At 35.8% G+C, this 22,267-nt stretch overlaps 1 protein-coding gene across 2 annotated transcripts in view; it reads left to right on the top strand.

Moving 5' to 3' along the window:
• The window catches only part of PRKCE (protein kinase C epsilon), a 271,209-nt gene that overhangs the window by 167,540 nt on the left and 81,402 nt on the right, over positions 1 to 22,267 (top strand). For both annotated transcript variants that reach the window (XM_042811519.1, XM_042811528.1), the window contains exons 3-10: positions 635 to 794; positions 1,691 to 1,725; positions 3,123 to 3,208; positions 4,999 to 5,131; positions 8,008 to 8,150; positions 9,322 to 9,418; positions 10,976 to 11,190; positions 13,192 to 13,365. In XM_042811519.1, the coding sequence (XP_042667453.1) occupies positions 635 to 794; positions 1,691 to 1,725; positions 3,123 to 3,208; positions 4,999 to 5,131; positions 8,008 to 8,150; positions 9,322 to 9,418; positions 10,976 to 11,190; positions 13,192 to 13,365 (1,043 nt within the window). The remainder of the gene's footprint in view (positions 1 to 634; positions 795 to 1,690; positions 1,726 to 3,122; positions 3,209 to 4,998; positions 5,132 to 8,007; positions 8,151 to 9,321; positions 9,419 to 10,975; positions 11,191 to 13,191; positions 13,366 to 22,267) is intronic.

Here is a 22,267-nt window from a genome sequence, read left to right as displayed (position 1 = left end):
AATGAGATTGCTGCAGATTTGAGCTGTTCTCCAATTATTTATTTCCTGTGCATTATTGTTGAATGTTATATTAGTACTTGGAGATGTCTAACTCTACATGTCTTTATGCTATTATAATGATTCCGTTTAGCTGAGTAAAAAGTATTAATACTTTAGTGTTATATTTACTGATTTAGGAAGGCCGGCGCATAGATTCAGTGTATGATTTTATTTTGGCCTTCCTAAGTCTGGTATTCTAATTTCATAAGATATGGGTGGTTCTAGGAATGCTCATCAAGTATTGTCTTTCATTAATGACTGTACACTATTCTTCATTTCTAATGTGAATATAGACTAATGGAGGTTATTAGTAACACTTTTCAAAATTATATTTTAGGAAGAGCACCCAATGTATTATGATGGATTTTTCCAAAGGTTTTCATTCTGAGACATACCTGAGATATAGTAACTTTAATTTTTGTTTCCTCTACCATTACATCTCATATACAACCAAACAGGAAGTGGTTGAGAGGAACAGCTTCTTTCCTTTGAAAATTTTGCTGAAAGTGTTTTAGTACCTAAGTGAATTACTAGAGCCTGAAGCTTAGACCATAATCATACAGCCAGTACTTAATCTTTTTTTCTTCTGTTTCAGCACCCAAGGACAATGAAGAACGTGTATTTCGGGAACGGATGCGCCCCAGAAAACGGCAGGGTGCTGTACGACGCAGAGTCCATCAGGTCAATGGCCACAAGTTTATGGCCACCTATCTTAGACAGCCAACATACTGTTCACACTGCAGAGATTTTATATGGTACGAAGTAACTTTGGTTTGGTTTTCTTTGTAAATTTGTAGGTGTGAATTTGGACCTATTACTATTACTGGACAACTACATTTTGCCAAGATGTCTGAACTTTTATTTAGAAACTTGAGTACTACCACATTTCTTCTAGGAAATGCTGAGCTTCTACAACTGTTACTGAAGATAAAGGAATATGGGGACATTAGATTTCTGAAGTTCCCATCTTAGGGATACTTAGTGTGCAGTCTCTGTCATTGCAGTATACGTTGAGAACTCCCTTTTAGAAAAAAAGTTCATGTTTAGCACTCACAATTTTCAGATAAGGGATGGAGTAATTTGGTTTTGAGTTTTCAGTGATTCTATTGATGTTTTCCACAGCTACCCAGAGATATTGATTTGCACGTTAATGTATATAAGATCTGATGTGATCCATAAGTAGAATTTTGTAAGAGCATGAAGTGAATGAGTCTTCATCAGTGTGAAACCATGTAATTACACTGTACATGAATTCAACTACATTCTTTAAGAAAAGTCTGCAGTTTAGGCCTTAGGTTAGTGAAGATGATTTCAGGCAACAATATTGGCAAATGCAGTCTTTTGTCAATTTATAAAATTGCTCAGTGACCATTTCAGTTTCTCTCTGTGTCCCTTGGCTTTACCTTTTTTGCTATAGTAAATGTCTTTACTTCTGAATCTCTTCACAGACTGTATTCCAACCTGGTACTGCTTAGTGACTGAAACGGGGTACCTGCTTGAACTAATCTCATTACAGGAATGCAGATATCAGATTAGTGATTCATTAATTATTTTAAGCCTGTAGATATCTAGTAAAAAAAGGGGAGGGGGGGAATGTTTTTCATTTTTATAGGTATATATTCTGCTCTCTAAAACACTGTTTTATTTTCAGGGGTGTAATAGGAAAACAGGGATACCAATGTCAAGGTAAGAGAAAGTCTATGGGGAAACAGTTTGAATACATATGTTGTAACATATTAATAATAAATAATATTATCATCGAACAATTTATATGTACAACGATGAGGATTTAACACAAGTTACTTTGAATATTTTGGTCTCACCAAAGATTCAGTCTTTAAGTCACAGTAAGATTTTCAAGACTGTTTGGTCGTAGGCAGTATATGTGAAATAGCAGCACAGTTAACATCTCTGAACAGCAAATCCTAGCCTCTCTTCTCTGCACATTCAACTGGAATGGCATGTCTGGGGATGTAGGCTTCTTTGTTTTTCATCTCATGCATTTTAAAATTGTCTTCCTTCTCCTTAAGTCTTTATTCAACTTAAGAATTACTATTTGAAAATGCCAGGTAATTGCATAGACTGTAATTAAATAGATGAGATAATTATAGAGGTCATAATTAAAGTAGGTTATAGCAAAGACTGCACAAATGCTTCATTTTGAACTCAACTTTTCATCTGAATTTCTTGTACTCTTAATTTTTTTCATGCAGTCATTTCTTGGGATGATGTTTATCAGCTAATTCTCATGTGACAAGTAAAAATGATCAAGTTAGTGATGATTTTTCATTACAAAAGGCTTGATGAAATTTCACTGTTAATAAATAAATGCAATAAATGATTTTACATGCTATAATAAGAAATATTGCATTAATGAACAGTTGAGATTCCCTGAGTTTTGTTTTGTGTTTTTTCTCTCTCAGCAATGACCAATGCAAGAGGAAAATAAAATTCATTCTTTTACCTCTATGCGGTTTTTTTCCTCAAATAAATCACCTTGAATACTATAGTGTTATAGTCCTTGCAATTGTTAATCTTTTGTATCTGCAAATGTTATTAGTTGCTCAAGTAATCAGTATAAATATTGACAAAAATATTTCTGCCTCTTGAAACACTTTTATTTTTATCAATGTTTGATAATATATTACAGAAGGAGAGTTCACCTTCTTTGAATTTTACAATCAATTACCTTTGTATCTTTTTTTCACTGGAGTCTCTTCAGACAATAATTGTTTTTTACATTTGGGTCTCTTATAATTTGGAAATCAATTATTTATCAAATAAATCAAACGTTATGAAAACATCAGGTAAAAACGTTGCTAATGTTTTAGTAGTGGTTATACATCTTGAGATTTTGGCGGATATGCTTTAGTTTTCTTAACCCTCATTGTTCTCAAAAGTCCATTGTCTTCTGACTTTGTAAGTGAGGCTTGTTGGATACAACTTACCAAGTCACAGTCATCTGCGGCCTGGATTTAACATCCCAGCACTTCTAGTCTTCAAATCAGTTTTAAATCAGTCTTCATGTAATCTTTTTTTTCCTAAATCTGTTGTTGTTTTTTTTTTGTTGTTGTTGTTTACAGTTTGCACTTGTGTAGTCCACAAGAGATGCCATGAACTTATAATAACGAAGTGTGCTGGCTTAAAAAAACAGGAAACCCATGATGAGGTAAATGTTTATTAAAAAAACATTTTCTAGATTCTGCCTTTCATCTGTTCATATTAGTGTTGTGTTCTGTATTTAATCAATAAATTTTGTGAACTTCTTTGTGCCCTTCTTGTCCTGTTGTGACATAGAACTTACTTTAAAATGGCAGATTATGGCAATAGTTTAATTTACATGGAAATTACCATAAAACAATTTATTTTTAATTAATGAACTTTTTATAGAATTATATAATGTTTTAGGTTGGAGAAGACCTTAAAGATCATCCAGTTCCAACCCCCTGCCATAGGTGGGGTTGCTACCCACCAGTTCACTGTCTAGGGACCCATTCAACCTGGCCTTGAACACCTCCAGAGATGGGGCATCCACAGTCTCTCTGGACAGCCCGTGCCAGCACCTCACCGCCCACTGAGTAAAAAATTTCCTCCTAACATCTAACTTAAATCTTTTTTCTTTTAGTTTAAAGCCATTCTCCCATGTCCTATCATTATTAAAACTGTGTGAATAGATGGTCCCCCTCCTGCTTATAAGTCACCTTCAGGTACTGGAAGGCTGCAATGATCGCTCTGTGAACCCTTCTCTTCTCTAGGCTAAACATTTCACTACGTTTTTGTGTGGGTGAGTTACTAGCAGATTGGATAGGCAGTAAGCTTGGATATCTTATGTCAAAGAAAAAAACCCACACAGTTGCTCATAAAACTTCTACAAAGACTGCATCCAACCTGTTGAAATGTAGAACAGAAGTTGTCCAAGCACTAAAGAAGGCTCCTGGAATTATATAAGATAATGCTATTATGACAAGGTACTGCACAGCTGAGATTTGTGCAAAGTGGGCCTGTCCTTCACTGTAGGCTCAGATGAGGCAGGATGTGAATGATCCCAGTTCATTGGCCATGCAGAAGAAGTATATTTTTGTTTCAGTCTGTTAAAAGACTATATATCAGGAAAGCTATGTGTAGCTATGGTTTTGAGCCAGTCTTGTAACTTTGATTTGAATTTGTCTGAAACATTGAATATTCTCATTCTTCCTGGGTGCTCCACTGCCATTTTTCATATTAGAACTGCATTTTAACATGTGGTTCACAGTAAGTATTTAATGCTCAAAAACTGATCTCTTGTATAGGATTGTGATAAAGGATTGTGTTTATCTAGTGCTGTTTATGCATGGTATCCACAGGAAGATATGAAATCTTGTGTGGATTTATATTCCCAGGCTCCAGACTGGTGGAGACTTGCATGGTTTGCTGATATAATGCTCTCATTGTTTAGAATGGCTACTCAATCATTGGAGAGAAGCCAGTGGTAATAGGAAAGGGAAGGAAAAATACTGAAATAAATCTCCTGCTGTACAGTGGCCACCATAAAAACTTATCAGTGACATCCTTTAATTAGTATGTAATCAAACTTTGGAATCCCTAAACACAATTAATTGTTGTCATTTTCATCATCTAAAGAACAGTGAGATATGAGAAGGCAAATGGGTTATGATATATAACTCTTTCTTAGTCCTGTATTCTGCCTCCTGCTCCTCAAACAATTGGGAGTGACTTCCTTGCTTTCCACATTAAGAGATCTTTCCTGATAGCTATGTTTTGTTGTTTTTTTTTTTTGTTTCCATAAGTACTACGAACTAGACTTTATACTTTTTCTCTTGGACAAAGATCATATTTTGAGTATATGGCTATTTCATTTTTTTTTAAATTCTGTGTGATTTTAAAACATAAAAGGCCTTGTTGTACACTGAGCATAGAAAGATTAATTAGAATGAATTGTGTTATGCTCTTCTTTTTCAGCAAGTGGGATCTCAGCGTTTCAGTGTCAACATGCCTCACAAGTTTAGCATTCACAATTACAAAGTGCCCACCTTCTGTGACCACTGTGGTTCATTGCTCTGGGGTCTTTTGAGACAAGGTTTACAATGCAAAGGTAAAGGGTGTCATTTTATAGCTTTTCTTTCTCTTTGTGAGTGTAGCAGATTTGGCAAGACCTTTTCTGATTTAATTAAAAAAATGCTGCTACTTCCAAATTACTCTGTCTTTTCTTCTGTATTGAAGGCTAGTCAGAACCAGTCATGTGTCTAAATCCAGAAGATGAGAGGTTTTGATATCTAGCTGAATTATGTTTTGTGGTGGTCTGGCTAGCACCATATAGAAAAAGAAAACAAAAGACTCAATATGTTCTGTGCTTGAAAAGCTGTATAATCTGGACTGTATATGAAGCAACTCCTAGAAGGAATATTTGTGTTATTTTAGCTGACAGATAGAAATTATTGGGCTTTCCATATCTGCTTTTTTTGGAACAGCAGAACATTCTAAAAGGGAGAAAACACAATATAAACACAATATTATTTTAGAAACAGTAAACAAAGTACTGCAATTAGTGTTGTGATGTCATAAAGATTGTCAGATCCTTAGAGGGTAATACGTAACAAACATTACAGACTTTCATTGCATTATACCTTTATGAATGGATGGGTCATCTTCATAAGTACAAACATTGCTCAAAATAATGCCTCCTATTTATTACTGTGGAAACTACAACAGATACGTAGAATGCAAGAACATGACTTGATTGAGCAAATTCTCAGCTACAAAAGACTATTTTTTCAACACATTCACCGCAGCTAGCTGTGTGTTTTCATCAGCAATGAATAAGAACTTACTGTTGCTTTTGTAAACATTGCACCAGCAGAGGTGCCTCAGTGTCACTATTGCCACTGCTGAAACACATCACCCACTGTGCTCCCATCCACTGTCTGGTCTACATAAATGATCAGCAAGTGTTGATGAATGTCACTGGATGCCATTTTTTCTACATGGAAGAATTAAAATACATGCCTTTACTCCACATGCGGTTCCATGTCAGAAGCCATTGTGTCAGACTGCCCCTCTGCTGTCATCTGTCACACAGCAACAACATGTAACGGATGCTGGTAGAAAGGTTCAACCTCTGCTGCCGTACCATCAGCGTCTGCTCTGACACTGTGTGCCAGCATCATAAAATAGGAGGCATTACTTTCACAGCAGCCCTCTATTTACATCTAATTGTGTAACCTCTGAAATACTGTCTTTTGCAGTTATTTAAGATGAGGCATAATTATAGGTGAAGGTCAGACTTAATGTTTCATGTCACATACTGCTGATCAGTAAAAGAAGGCATACCTTTCATGGCTAAGTGATGAACACTAAGAGATGTGAAATTCCATCCTAACCTTGTGATTCTAGCTAGTGCTTAGTGATAAGATAACTTGAAATTCTCTTTCTTTATTAATGTTAAAAATTCTGTTCAAATTGCTATTTTAATTATGGTGGAGATACGTTTAGAAAAGTTTTTTCAGTTAAATCTGATTATTTCTTTTTCCCCTTAATTTTTAATCAGAACTATAGTATCTCTCCACTTAACCTGTGAGTTTATTAGTTCTCTAGCATATTCTCTCTTAGGTACCACAATCATTCCTTCCTTCTCAACAACAGAGAATAATGTTATGTCTCGTGTGCATATGAAAATACAATATTATCTTCATGAACTCTAATATTGTTCCAAGCTGGAGTTGCTTTCTTTTCATTTCTTTTTTTAACAAGTGTACAACAATATTTACATGTTCAGAGGTGTTCTTGCTTGCCCAGTGTAATTATTAATACCATGAAAAGTGTATTGCAGAGCTATTTTTTTCCTGGTTTTGGTTTTTGTTTGTTTTGTATTTTTTCCCACTGCATTCATGAAGTTGGAATACGCAGAAATGTCCTGCTTTCAGCTCTTCAGAGTCCTCTTTTATGAGTCCTATCACTTAGCTTTCGTCACTGAATATACATACACTGACAGTATCATGTGTAGCAGTTTCTTTTTGCTTTCCTTCTGAGCTGAAACATACATGGAAATAGAAATATATTTGGAAACCTGCTTTCTGAAGTGCGTGATTACTTCCAAAGATGATCTGCACTGCTGTCATCGTCTGAGGCAAATGTTTCTTTCTTTAGGTTTTATGCAGTGACACTGCCACTGAGGAACAATATAACAAAGCGCAGGTTTATAAAACTGTTAGGTTTTGGGGTTTTTTTGTTTTTGTTTTTTGAGTTTGGTAAAAAAAAAAAATAATGATGTGAGGAATTGGATCACTTGAGTGTTTATCTAGCATTTAACTACAGTTGCTGTTTTGCTTTCTTTATGCCTTATTCCACAAGAGGGCAGTGAAATCTAAAATAAGCCATGTTTCCTCACTCTATGCTATTTTTAATAGAGCTATGTTCTCCCTGCTTCTTACTCGTTGTAACCTTACTGACCTCCTACTGGTACACTAGTTTCTGGAGATGGTATTTAAGAGAAAGAGCTTAGTAAGTGGATTACCATTTGCAGGATAGAGAGTGTTTGAAAGTACCAAAGAACTTAAAGCACCGATAATTTTTAGGCCTGCCTGCAGTAGGAATTCATTTTCCTCAGTAAAAATGAGCAAGAAACAACATATGAGAGCAAATGGATGTCTAAAGTCCAAGCTCTGAGAAATTCTTCTATTTTAAATTCTAAATAGGATTTTTATAGTATTGTCAGATGTTTTCATTTGTTCCTGTGCCTGTCTGGGGACTATGTGAAGACTGTATGAGAACTATAAGTTCTGCATTTTCATAGCAGAAGAATAACAACTAGGTTGATCATTTTATAGTCATTACAAATTCAGCTAAATATTTTTCTACCAAAATTATATTTATTTGAAAAAACTACTGGTAGATCCAATGAGATTTGATTTAAGTAAGACAAAATGATAAGATAGTATTTATGCTATTTTGTTACTTTACATTTCATTGCAGTTTGCAAGATGAATGTACATCGACGCTGTGAAACAAATGTGGCACCAAACTGTGGAGTGGATGCTAGAGGCATAGCTAAAGTTCTTGCTGATCTTGGAGTTACTCCAGATAAGATCACTAATAGTGGGCAGAGGAGGAAAAAGGTAATTTTGGTATAAAAATGACACTACTATGGCTGTGCTGTAGATTCACAAGCTAGAGTTCAATCCCATTCACTTGATTAGCACAAAAGATTATTTATTTATTTATTTATTTTTAAAGTTAGTGCATAACTAAGCCTTTGGCCATTGAGTTACTCTTTTATTCTAAACTTCAATATGAAATTTATTTTGAGCTGATGTAATTTTGTAGAGCTGGATGCTCTGTAGTCTGGAAATATTTCCCCTTTATAAATCTAAGAAGGGAGATTTGACAGAGAGACAATATCTGACACATCAATTCACATCAGTGAAAACATAAATGTGTCTCTGACTCAGAATTGGCATAACTGATTGTTTGAGACACTGTGCTACTCCATAACATTATTAATAAGTGATTATAATATAACTCCATAATTATTAATAAGTGATAGTAAATGAACAGCGTGTTGATGCACATAAAAAGGAACTGCTCATCAGATGATGGTTCCAGAGTTGTTATTGTTACTATAATAAGAACTAGACTGATATTCTTCAAATGAAAGCCAACCAACTACATCCAAAGTTACTGGAGTTATTGTGGACTTGCAAATCCTGGATCAGAATGTGGCCACGTTTTCTATCTCAGTTTGCTCTCACTTGCAGGCAAATGTTAGGCATAATTTCATAAAACATTGTCCCTTTGTTGTTTACATTTTTCCAATTATTGAGTACTTGGAACTCATGTATGTTGTTTCAAAATGGTACAGAAACAGAGAAGACTCAGAAATTAATTGATATTAGACTCCTGAGAAAAGATATTTTCATGTTGTTACTCCAGGAGTGAGTTTGTAATGTTTGCTAATATATAATTAAATGTACCTATTAGATTGATTTCTACACGGGTTCAGGGTAGTTTTTTAAAACTTTCTCTCCCAGTGGATATGATTATTACATTTATTTCATCTGAAGAACCTGTTTTCTTTTAAACTGTTGGTTCTTTCTGTTTGTATTCTGGTCCTTATTTGGTGTGATGCCATCTCTTGATGGTTGAGGTTCTGCCAGTGAGAGCCGGTAGGGCTGGAACATCTTCAGTTTTCTTTATGTTTCTACTTGTGAATTAATATTGATAAATTTCCACTCAGTGCCCAACTCTGGAGGACTTATAGCTTAGTACCCTTTTTGGTTTTGTGTTCAGCTAATTGCAGGTGCAGAGAATCAGCAACCAGTTCCTGGAAGCGCATCATCAGAAGAAGACAGGTCAAAGTCAGCACCGACTTCTCCATGTGATCAAGGTTGAACTTTTTGTTTTCTAATACGTACTGTCACTTACTGCCCTTCTTTATAAGGAGTAAAAAAGCTAACACCTCCAGCCTATGTAGAACCTGATCAACCAAGTAGCTACAAGAAAATGAAGCACTTACTGAGAAAGATACAACGTGTAAAAACTTGTTTTTAAGACTTGCTCTCATTTCTTTAAAATCTGTGAAAGGTAAAATTATAAAACTCTCAAAATATTTCAAGTTTACCAGATAAGTCCTTGCCTAACTAAATGCCTTAATATAGGAAGGTTGTGCTGTTGTGAGAGTGATAGCATTTTAAATAGTACCACAGAACCTAAGTGTTCTGATCTGAGAAACGCCTCTTGTCTTTTAATAAGTTTCTTAGCTAAAATTAGCTTTTTGAAGTTCCGTTTGAACATTTATGATAATAAAAGCTTCCACACAATTAGGGTATGCTAGAATACCTATGCATTCCCTATAGGATTTAGAGACAAATATTGTTAACTGTCACTGATATTACATTTTTTTTCTTGAGCTGAACATTTCGATTGACAGAACACGTACGTCAGCAGTATGCTTAGAATCTGATCCAGCTGGTATTTTTGAACATCAATTGTCTGTGAATGCGTCTTCTGTACCACTGCATCTGTCAACTAGCGAATGCAGTATCCTCCACCAAGGCAAAAGAAGATGAATATTTTTGTGTTAAGTTCTTTGAAAATTGTTTACAGTTGAGAAATTTATCACCCTTAAGGGGAAAACTTGCCAAAGTTGAATCCAGAACTGATTAAAATTTCTCAACCTTTAGGTTTCAGAGGCAACATATTAATTACATAATAATTCTGAAATATTTGATGTTTTGGTTAAAATTAGAATACAGAATTTGTCTGTATACTCTTCTACATTTCACTCTTTTAGATACCCAGTTTTTGCTTCCAAAGCCATAAGGCAGAAGTACTATGTAAAAGCTTGAGGCAGATTCTGAGGTACCTTAACCATCAGGACTCACTGAATTTTAGTGTTTAGAAGCCTTGAAAACCATTTAGCAGATCTACACAATTGCTACGTGAAGGAGCACTAACAAGTTGTCAAATACTTCATTGACTTGTGTCTGATAAGAGCTGGAGCTGAGTAAGATGCTCAGCTCATGTTGGCTTCCAAGGATTGGGATGCCCAGCTATCCTTTGAACTTTTGAAGAAATGTCTTTGAAATAACCAAGCAGGAAGATGATTAAGTTCCGCAAGAAGACAGAGGATTCAAAACAAAGTACTGTTCCGTGGTAGTGAAACACCCAAAAAAATCACTACAAGGACTATTTGGCCCCTCTTCTGACTTACCATTCACATTTTGGGTGTCTTAGTTTCATCTAAAAAGGCTGCTCTTCCAATTGCAGCAAGTTTTTAACTGATTACTGTAAAGTGAAGAAATAGTTTATTAAATATGTATACTTAGCTGCAGAATGCCTTCAAGGGCATCACCAGGGCCCTTCAAGGACATCACCAAACTGATACAGACTAATACAGATTGTGATTAAGGTGTTCGTTTAAAATTTTCTCTTGTTTCCACAGAAATCAAAGAGCTGGAAAACAACATTAGGAAAGCATTATCATTTGACAACCGGGGAGAGGAGCACAGGGCAACCGCTACAACATCAGCAGACAACCAGCTTAACAAACCCGGGGAGAATGGTGAAAATGGGGAGGTCAAACAAGCACAGACCAAGCGAATAGGCCTTGAGGAATTCAACTTCATCAAAGTATTAGGAAAAGGCAGCTTTGGCAAGGTAGGTAGATACTTTTTTTTTTTTTTTCCCCCCTTGGTATGTAACTTATTTGTGACTGTACTACTTGGAAAATCCTCATACTGATATTCAGAAAGTGTTTTCACCTTGATGATTTTCTTACATACTTTATGCATAGGGTAAAAGCCACCTTTGCAGTGATGGTCATGAATATCAGTCTGCTGATCAGCTGGAATTTTCCATGCTCTGTCTCATTACAGTAACTAAGGTCAAGTCTTGTGAAACAGAATTGTCAGTGCTTCATTGCTATATGCAGATACACCAAGTTGCTCAAAGCCCCAGCCAGCCTGGCCTTGAATGCTTCCATGGAGGGGAGGTTCACAGCCTCACTAGGCAACTTGTTCCAGTGTCTCACAATCCTCACAGTAAAGAATTCCTTCCTGCTATCTAGTCGAAATCTACGCTCTTGCAGTTTTAATCCATTTCCCCTTGTCCAGGTAGATGACGTCAGTTGGTCTTCCTTTATCTATTCATGCTGTAACTCCTTTATAGAAAGCCACTGAGTTTGTCAGGCATGTCTTGCCCTTGGTGAAGCCGTGTTGATTACCAGCAATCACCTTGTGTTTGTTTTCCATGTGCCTTAGTAGGGTTTTCAGGAAGAACTGCTCCGTGATCTTGCCAGTCACAGATGTGAGATTGACTGGCCCATAGCTTCCTGGGTCCTTCTGTTTTTCCCTTCTTGAAAATGGGGTTATGTTTTCCCTTTTCCAGTCAGTGGGAACTTCACCAGATTGCCATGACCTTTCAAATATGATAGATAGTGGGCTTGGAAACTTTGTCTACCAGTTTTCTCAGAAGCTGTGGATGGATCTCTTTGGGTCTTACGGACTTGCGCCCCTTCAGGTTCTTTAAATGGTTAAATCTGATCTTCGCTTACCACAAGCAGATCTACCTTCTCCAGGTTCTTACTGTTGCTTTCAGAATCTTGGACAGTATGGCTAGAGCCCTTGCCAGTGAAGACTGAGGAAAGAAGTCATTGAGCACCTCAGCCTTTTCTGTATTCCTTGTGACCAGGTCTCCATTTTCCTTCCAGAGAGGACCCACATCTTCCCTGACCTTCATTTTATCACTGAAATAGTTTTGGTTAAGCAGGAAAAATCAGCCCAGGAATAACACTGTGCAGTTCTGAGTTCATTTCCTCTCTAGATAATATCCAGTTCAAATTTACTCACTTCACTGAACAATTTACGTGATACAGTGAGTATAGGGGAGTTCAAAAGCTACTGGAAAGACTAGGTATGACATAATTCACCAGATACCTTCCCACAATAGGGAATTGACAAGGTTAGAAAGGGCTCTATTTACAGTGCTTACATATTTTCTTTTTACAGTGTTATGCACTATGTAACCTAAAAGAACTGAAATGTGAATCTGTTTCACAAGTACTCTCTTCCTTCCTTGATGTATGGGAACTGCAGATGTAAGGGCACAGTGCTGAAGCAGTTCTTTTTTGTCTGCCTGTTTTCTGATCTGTTCTCTGAAGCTTGCCCTGGCTCCAAGCCAGAACTAACCTTCAGCAGAGCACAGAACTTCAATCTTAAATTGTAACAGTTTGAATCAAGAGTTCTAAAGTGGCCAGGGTAATGTGAGGAGTTGCATATCAGGTTTGTCACATACAAGTCTCACAAGCAAAAATAGGAGCTAAAAGGAGGGAATTAATTTATGTTCCTTTTTTTTTAGTTTTTGAGTTCTCATTAATAGGGACACTTTAAGATATGCAAATAAAGAAATAAAAACTTCTCATCCTCTGCATTCTCAACTACTATGTATGACTTGTCTCAAATTTAAAGAATACCAGAGAGATCTTTCCCTAAAATTACAATTATTTAATTTTATAAGCAAACATACTTGCCTTGATAAAATTATAACTAACATTCCACTGTGGCATTATTTATTCATTGTATTTTCAGTGCGTTCAAACTCATACACAGCCACTTATGGTATGTGTTGCTTTTGTGTACATTGGATTTTTGTTTGTTTTAGGTAATGTTAGCTGAACTAAAAGGAAAAGATGAAGTATATGCAGTGAAAGTCTTGAAGAAAGATGTCATACTTCAAGATGATGACGTAGACTGCACAATGACAGAAAAGAGGATTCTGGCATTAGCACGGAAACATCCATACCTAACACAACTTTACTGCTGCTTCCAGACAAAGGTAAGCTACATGAGCCTTCTACCGCTTTGTGCCCACAATACAATATGTAATATTTCCAATATGTAGCAGATAGCAGCATAGAAAGTATAGCCATAATGCAAAATCATTTCTGAGCAGATGCAGATATTTCAGCATTTCAGTAGCACTGAATGGGAGTATTGGCTGCTGCTAAGTAGCAAAAGCAGTTACCCTGTAAGTACCAGGAGATGGCAGTAAATGAGTTCAAATAAATAAATAAATAAATAAACCCCCCAAAAACTGCTGAGGTGCCATTTTCTGGGTTTCTCGTATAAATTTATAATGTGTACATCTACTGAATTGAGTGCAAATGTTTTCAATATCTAATGTTCAGAGGGAAAATTCTAAAATGATTTTGTTAGAAATAAGATTATGGCAGAATGCTTTACTGTTTCATTCTTGTGGTTTGTAGTATAAAAATCTATGTATGCTGCCTATCAAATAAGGTCCTATAATGCTAGTGCTGGCCATTTACTTGAGCACCAGGTAGAAGGAAAGGTGGAAGGAACCGATAATGAGAGCCTTTTCCCATGGTGTTTTCTTTGTTAGTAACTTTTCTTTAAAAATTCCTTGTTTTAGCATATGTTTTGCATTCGCTCTTTGAGATGAAGCAAATGTTTGGATGCTGTGGCTGACTATCTAGGATCTCTGAATCCAATCAGTCTGAGTGAGATCCAATTTATGTCACAGACTGTTACTGTTTATCATTGCTTTTGCCCCTTATTTCTCTCATCATTCACCTTATCTGACAGTTTTTACTTAATTGTTCAAAGAGCTTTATTGACAAAATGTACATAAGGTGAATCTGTCTTGCAAATAGAATATCAGTTGTGTACAACTGAATTACCAGAAGCATCTTTTATTTTCAAATTGTCTAATAAAGCGTTCACTATTTCTAAGCATAAGCGTTTGAACTTTGCCAATCAAACTAAACATGCCATTCATTTCAACATGATCAGCTTTTGACTTATAGGGAATAAATCTAGTAAATATACATATGCACACATGTGTGCTTATATATATATATGTTTATATACAAAATTTAAATAACATACTTGAAAATTAATTTCCTTCAATTACCAGTCATATAGATCCAAACTACTGGGTTTATTTTCTTTCATTAAGATGTTGCATTTGAGCAGCTGAATCAATTTATTGAAAACAGATGTTTGTTAGATTAAAGGAATAATTAAATTTGAATATTGAACAAAAATAAGAGTACATAATGGTACATATTACCATATGTGTGTGCTTACATAAATGTGTACATATTGCCAATCACTTCTGTGCTATAGCTAAAAATGTGCATTGTACAAGTGAATTACTGAAGTGCTTGTTCAGAGTTATTTACAAGTTGTCAGGAAAAATAAATGGAACAGTGTGAAAGCCAGAGGAAGAAAAAAAAGAAAAGCCAGTTTAGTAGAAGCAAAACTGTAGTGTGTTCAAATAACAAATGCCTAATATGACTTGAAAATTCCAAAAATACAGAAAAAAACATTAGTGTTTTATATGCTTTGAAGTTAACACACACACAAACACACGCACGCAAAAAAAATGGCCCAGGAAAGCGTGTACAAGGAAGATTCTTCCATGTTGTCCACAAGGGGTGTTTCTTTCACTTATTGAGACTTTAATTTCATTTGAATACCTGTGTGTTAGTTTAAATATTGTAAAACGGGTTCCTGTCACTGAGCATAATGGCGATTTTAGATAAGGAAAGTGATGGAAAGATTGTAGTGTGGTTAAGGGATAAACTCCGTGAACAGAGAGGAATCTTTAGGGCTAAAGAAAACCACACACTCTGAAACACGAATAAATGTATCACTGCTGTGTATCATGTAGCAGAACATTATCAGTAAAAGTGAGTTATGCTAGAAGTTTCTCCAGCTACTACTCTGGCTTTCTGGAAATTTTATTCCTTTTTGTTGTGTTGTTGTGTTTTTTGTTTTTTCCACTTGTTCTTACCTCTGTTGTATTGTGCTTTTTTGTCTTCTTCACCATTCCCCAGGGCTGTTTATCAAAGCAAGGTATTCAGAAATTCTTAGTGTCTTCTCTCTTCCTAGATCTCTTACTCAAAGAAACTAAGCTACTTTGTTCTTGCAGTGAAAAGATATAACAAGGTTGTAATTTGTTCTTTTTTTGTGAAATCAGAATAATTGATAGTTAAGTAATTTATAGAGTTACAAATCATAGGCCAATGACACTAGGCAATCAAAACTGCATTGAATGGTACCCAATCAAATGCAAAGTCCATACCTGAAAAATCAGTGGTTTTTCAAGCCTACAAGCAATTTGCAAAGAACTCTATGAGGAAGCAAAAATGTAAAAGCTAAAATTAATTCTAATAGGAATTAATAATTAAAATATGTCTGTTACAGCTATAAAATATTTATGGATGAAAAAAAAAAAAAGAAACAGTACTAAGTGAATGAGTCAATTAATGATTTGCTTGCATTTAGTAGAAAAACAGATAAGGGAAGCTTGTTAACCATAGAACAAGTATGGTCTATGGTTAAAATAGCTTTACTAAGAGAAAGGCCATTGTACAGTAGAGTTTAAAATGTGTTGAACAGTAGTATCTAGTTACTTACATTGCAGTTGTATGCCAGACCATTGCTGCTATGTTTTACAGAACTGGTCATCGAAGTGATCATGCTGGAATTAAACTCTAAGTTTCAAGTCGAGCTTATTTGTTGCATACACCCTAATTAATGGGAAGGTTGACTCAGTATTCATTGCCAAAGCTTTCAGAGGTTTATTTTATGCAATAAAATTGCTTGCTTTGTTCCTCTTGCACAAAAATTTAAATGTAAGAGTTCAGCTTTAGGTATTGCGGTGTTTTCCTTCTGTGTCTTCACATTATTACTAAAGAAAAGTTGCCTAACATGCATCATACAGTCAGTATGCTTCAGGTTTTTTTTCCATAAAGCAGATCTTCATTAGTATCATTTATTAAATTCCGTGATTTTCATCACAAATAAATAAAAGATCATATTTTAGAAGTATTTAATATTCAGAAATCGTGCCAAATAATGGCTAATAACAACATACTTTGTTTTTTGCTTTGTATATCCAAACCTACCTTTTGCATTCCTATCTGCAGATGAAAATTCTGCAAGTTACAGGCATTGGGACAAACAACAGCTTATATGCATCACTAATTTAAATACATGAATAATTCTTCTAAATTCAGGATTAGCATCGTAATCTTTTTGTGGCCTCAATTCATCAAAATATTCCTGTTTAACTGTAAGCACATATTTTTACTCAATTAATCGCAAAGCTATGTACAGGTCAAAGTTTTCCAGAGAATTAAATGTACTTTTCAGAAACTGAGCCTTCAATTGGGAGACTAATAAAGTTCTAAAAGTTTATTTATAAAATACAAATTCTGTTTCCTATTTGCTTAGCTCCGTAACTTTGTTTGATGAAACCAATTTGCTCTAATTCCATCAAATATGAGCCAGAAAATCAGCATTCTGTATTTAAATAATATGCATATAAATGTTGTACTTTAGGGAGTGCTGTGGTCCTCTACAGTGACCTGGAAGTCAAGAGAGCTGGGTTCTGTTCTAGAGCTTGAGATAAAGTGTGTAAGGCTGATATATGATGTTCTGTCTGCAGTAGTTGAGGTATGAACTCTGTGACCCAGTCCCACACATTAGAAAGAGTGTAAAATCTACTGGCACAACCACAGCTGACACAGTGTGTTTTTATGTAGAAGGAGTTCAGGTGATTTAGTGAAGCATACATTCTAAAACCATGTCACATCCTATATGATTCCTTTCTGTTTTGGCCAGACTATGGTCAAAGGAACTGTCGGTGTTTTCAGAGGCCTGCTTTGTAAGCCTAAATTTATAAGCAAAACTTTCGATCTGTCTACTGGGATGTAAATAAAGAGTTTTGCATTCTATATATGACACTCACAAAAACTTGCAGAAAGCTCAGCATACAGTGTACAGTGTTTCTGTAAGAGCTTACTGTTTCTTATCATCATCTTTGATTTATTCCGGAGCTTCATGTCCTTTATTGAGAAAATGTCAGACATGGCGAAAGGGAAGGTTTAGGTCTACTTCTGTTTGCATGCTTTGTTTTTTTTCCACATTTTCCTCTTACCTTCTTTTTCTCTTCTATATTCTGTCTCTCTGACAACAATTCTGACGTTGCCCTTTTCCCCTCTTTCATATCCTCTTCTCTTCAACCTTATGCCTTGCTTCAGTGATCAGCTGTGGGACAGTGTCAGCATTAGGTTTGATTGATAATGCTTCAGTCAGATGGCTGGTGAGGGAGTCTTAAGTACTAGAGCTGTGTTCTCTGAAGGCATTCTTGAATGCAATATTCTGTTTGCAGTTGGAAGTATTAGAACTCTGAATATTAAAGATTTTTCAATGGAAAGTTGAGATTCTACAAAATGTAGGTATACATACCTTCATTTTATTCCTCATCTGCCCCTTTGAACCTTCCTTATAGTATTAAAATTCTGTAGAACTCTATCATATGAGATATACATATGTATGTTCACACTCCATGTTTTATAATAAATTAGAAAGAAAATGTGTTTGTTTTTTTTTAAATATTTAAGATAGGAAGATTATGATAATCATAATAAATTTAAAACACTAGAGAGCTACTGCTTCTAACACCTACCATTTGTTTTTTTTATCCAACTTCACGAAATTAGTTAAATTTGAGACTTAGGCCCTCCTGTTCTATTTAGATTACTATCTTCAACAAAATTGCTTTCTGGACAGTCATAGTATGCAGTACTAGAGAGTGCTACAAGTATAGAGCAATTTTTATAATGAATTATAAAGAATTAATTGAATTAATAAGGACCCTTAGCATTACAGTTATTTTTGTTGGAGAAAACAATTGAACTAAGGCTACAGTGAGTCAGAAATGTTACTACAGTTAAAATGTTAGATTTATCCAACCCTAAAAACAATTTTTTATTTCCATGCAATTGGCTTCATGTTCACTGCAGCCTATCTATTCATTGTGCATAGTTCTGGAACAGACCTGCAATGCAATTTGATTTTCCTCTATATTCTGATACTGCAAGGTAGCCACATAACGGTGAAAGACCTCAGGGACATTTATGAATAGGTGGTAATGAGCCTATTACCACTATGCCTATCTATTAACTACTATGTTCTACCTAGAGGCTTAGTACTTCTTTGTATGAGTGCTGTGTTTCAGGTACCACTCCTCTGAATGCATTTGCACAATGTCTAGAGTGCTTTGGGCTGATGGGTTTTAAAGCTAAGAATTAGGAGATTTTGTTTCAGTTTCAGCAGTTATGCTGTTACTTTCTAATTTTTGCCATCTCTCTGAGCTTCTTTCTGCATCAGAAATCTCTTTGTCAAAAACAAAAGTCTTCTTTCAGTCTTTCTTCTACTCATGGTCTGAATGAGGGCTGCTCTAAAAGCAAAGCCTGCTATCGTATCATGTTGGCCCATAACATTAGAGGTGGATGCTGGCAGTAAGGCAGTAGGAACTGAACCATTCTGTCAGTATTCAGTTACATTTTGTTGTGCTGCAGTTGGCAGCAGAGGGGCAGTCTGACAAAACAGTATTTGACATTGATGTTCACATGAAGGAAAGGTATGGAACTGAAATCCTCCATGTGGAAATAAATGGCACCCACTGACATTCACTGACACTTGCTGAATGTTTCTAGAGACCAAACAGTGGATGTGAGCACAGTGAGGCAGTGGGTGGTGCATTTCTGTGGTGGTGATAGCAACAGTGGGTCACATCTGCAGTTGCAGATTGTTATGAGCACAGCATGCAAACTCTCGTTCATTGCAGATGAAAATGCATAGCTGGTGGTGGTGGTGACTGTGTTGAAAAATTGTATTTTGTAGCTGAGAATTTGCTCTATCAAATAGTGTTCTTGTCCTCCTTGTGTGTGTTGTATTTTCCATGGAGATGAATAGGAGACCTTACTTCCAGGGCGACCTACGTATTTAAATGCTTCTAGGGAGGGTTTGGAAGTCCAGTAGTACAATACTATAGTAGTGTTTTGCTGTAGGATCAGTATCAAAAGGCGGAATGTTTCAAAAGATATAAAATGAAGTTACATTTTTGAAGAGATGTACTTTTGTCAGGAAATGTAGAAGTGTAAAGGAAGAGACTCATATATTTATGATGTCCTTAAGCCTTGCTTTCTAAATTAATTCAAGGAGAAGCACTGTAACATTTAAACAAAACTGTCTTGGCTAATGTAAAAGCTAGTCTTATTTTTCTTACATATATTTGTACAAAAAAAACAAATATCTTCTGTGCCATTTATTATATACAGTGCAAATTGACCTAACTGACTGGCCACTATAATATTCATCTGGGAATAATCAGAGTTTATAATCTGATTTATCTGGTATTCTTGTATTTTTGTTGCTAAGCAGCTAAAGCCATTATGTAGATATTGCTATATGAGTGTAATCAGATTAGCACAAGTTTGCATTGCCTTTTATTACTGATTAGTGTCAAATTAGAACTTTTTAGGTCCCAATTCTGTTTCTTATTATCCCTGCTTTACTAGATATGTACATGTGTGTAACAAAAGACCAAATTAGCCCCTATATTTTTAGCTATTTTGGCGCTAAAGTATTTTAATGCAATCTAAATAGAAATTTTTCTGATAATTATTTCTTAATGAAAAGTGCTAACTACAATAAAAAGGTAGAATAAAATGGTAGGTGTTTTATACCCATCTGTACTTATTTATATTCAAAATTCTTTTGAGTATTTTAACTGTATTATTAAATATGTATATACACAGAATGTGCACAATAGTAGCTATCTTTTTGTTCCAAATTGTTTTCCATAGTCATTCTATGTCACAAATATTGCAGTGAACTCGTTCTTCAGAACACGTCACAAAACCCTCAAAGCTAGAGTAATATCTCTTATATCATACCATCAAAGTCCTGTATATATAGGAAATTTTGGCAGAAAAAGGTTTTTCAAACATTTGAGTAATGCATATGTTAAATTTGGATTTCTTATTGACTGCTACAGAGCATGAATTCATTGACTGTAATCAGTTTATTGTCTAAAAGTAGACGCTGTGGTCAAAAATAGTTGGAACGGTGAAGCTGCTGATTAAATACTGTAATCATTGTCTCTCTCACACACACAAGCCCCTGTTTCCAGCATGATGACCCGGTTTTGGAAACTTGCTATTATGCTGCTCAGTTATTGCTAGCTGTTCTTGAAGATTATTAAAGCCTGGTTAGGTCACTAAAGACTCATTGTTCACATTAGTCCTTTTAGTGTTACACTTCAAGTCAGGCTATCAGTGTGGCCAGACTCAAGGGTCTGTAGGAGAAACTGCTCCTCCAGCATAAAGAAGGCATCAATCAGGAAAGTCTAAATGCTTCTCTTTCAGACCGGAAAGACTTTTATTTTGTGATGCAGCACCCAAACTGAACAGGACTCTTTCACACCCTCTCAAAGCTAGGGCTTGTTCCTAGTTTGCGTGTATAAAAGTGAGAGCTGCAGCTGCAGCTCCATGTTTTTTGCTGTGCTGTAACCTTTTGAGGCCTCGACAAGCCCTGGGAATAGCCCTGACTCAGCATCTGCAGCCAGAATTCAGTGTAACTACTGTCATGAAATAGTTGAGGGTGAGTTATAATTTGTACTGATTTTATTTACCTAATGCCGGTACATTAGGATTTTAGAGTTAATGCTGCCAGTGGTGTTGCATGTATCTTAGTGCAGCCAAGTGTAAAATTCAGCTTCATAATTTTAGTTCTGCTGTGATCATGTGGAGACAGGAGGGCTTAAGGATAACAGGTGGAGGTAAGGACCCTTTTCAGTACTGTTTGCATATCTCTTGAACAGATTACCTGGAACTACACACTGCACACTTTTCCCCTTAAGAAAAATTTCTTGCTCCAGTTGAGGCATGTTTGAGGGAAGAGTTTTTCAGAATATATCGTATCCTTTGCCAGTAACTTTCCTGGCAAATCTGTCTGTCTTGTACACCGTGCTTTAAGCAGAGATCAGAGGAACTGGGAATGTTGTCATCCAAACAGGGCAAAGGGGGTAGCCAATTTTGAATAGAACTGGAGGATATCCATCACTTACTGGGTCTATAAAATCACTATAGAAGCTTTGTCTTACTTCTGTCTTAACATTATGCTAGTTGGTTCTGATGTACCTAATTTAGTAAATTTGGGGGGGAATGGAGTACCCAGTGGAGTACCCATCATTAAACAGGATAATTGGACAAGGATGCTTAAAAAAAAATCCTGCAATTGTGGCTTTTAGTTTAGTTTCGTCGTGGGAGAGAGGAGTAGGAAAAACTACTAGTAATCAATGTTATGACAGTATCCCTTGAAAGAAATATGCCTGATGGCTTTGTATCAGGGTGTATCACTCTGCAGCCATGTGCCATGACCCTCTTTCCCGTTCTTCCTCTTCACATCTTGAGATCATCTCAGGCCTGGTGCAGAACTCCTTTCCCCCTACTATTTGGTCAGTAAATACTTGAGTTCATGACTCTTGTTGCCCTACTAGTACACTTTGTGCTCTTCCTTGTATTTTACAGCATAAAGCACTATTCACAATTTACTTCTAATGGGTTCCATACAACAATGAATTTATAATGATAAAACCTATCTCTAAAATAAGTGGAAGCATAATGTTTACACCGGTTGCCGTCAGGACGCCCTGTTTATGCTGGTTAACTGTTTAAGAAACTATTTAAAGAAAGTCCATTTTACATAAGTGATAATAGGACAACATTTCACAGTGTGTTTTTTAGGTGTTGCTCATACAAGTAAACAACTAACTCATCCCACAGGAAGAGAAAAAGGAAGTTATATATCAAATTTGATTCTTCAGCTTCTTTCCTAAATGCAGGAAATTATCCCCA

The sequence above is a fragment of the Centrocercus urophasianus genome, unplaced genomic scaffold (assembly GCF_019232065.1).
Source record: "Centrocercus urophasianus isolate 14NV4802_14NV808 unplaced genomic scaffold, USGS_Curo_1.0 seq_10, whole genome shotgun sequence".
NCBI lineage: Eukaryota > Metazoa > Chordata > Aves > Galliformes > Phasianidae > Centrocercus > Centrocercus urophasianus.
This window is presented reverse-complemented; position numbering and strand designations above follow the sequence as displayed.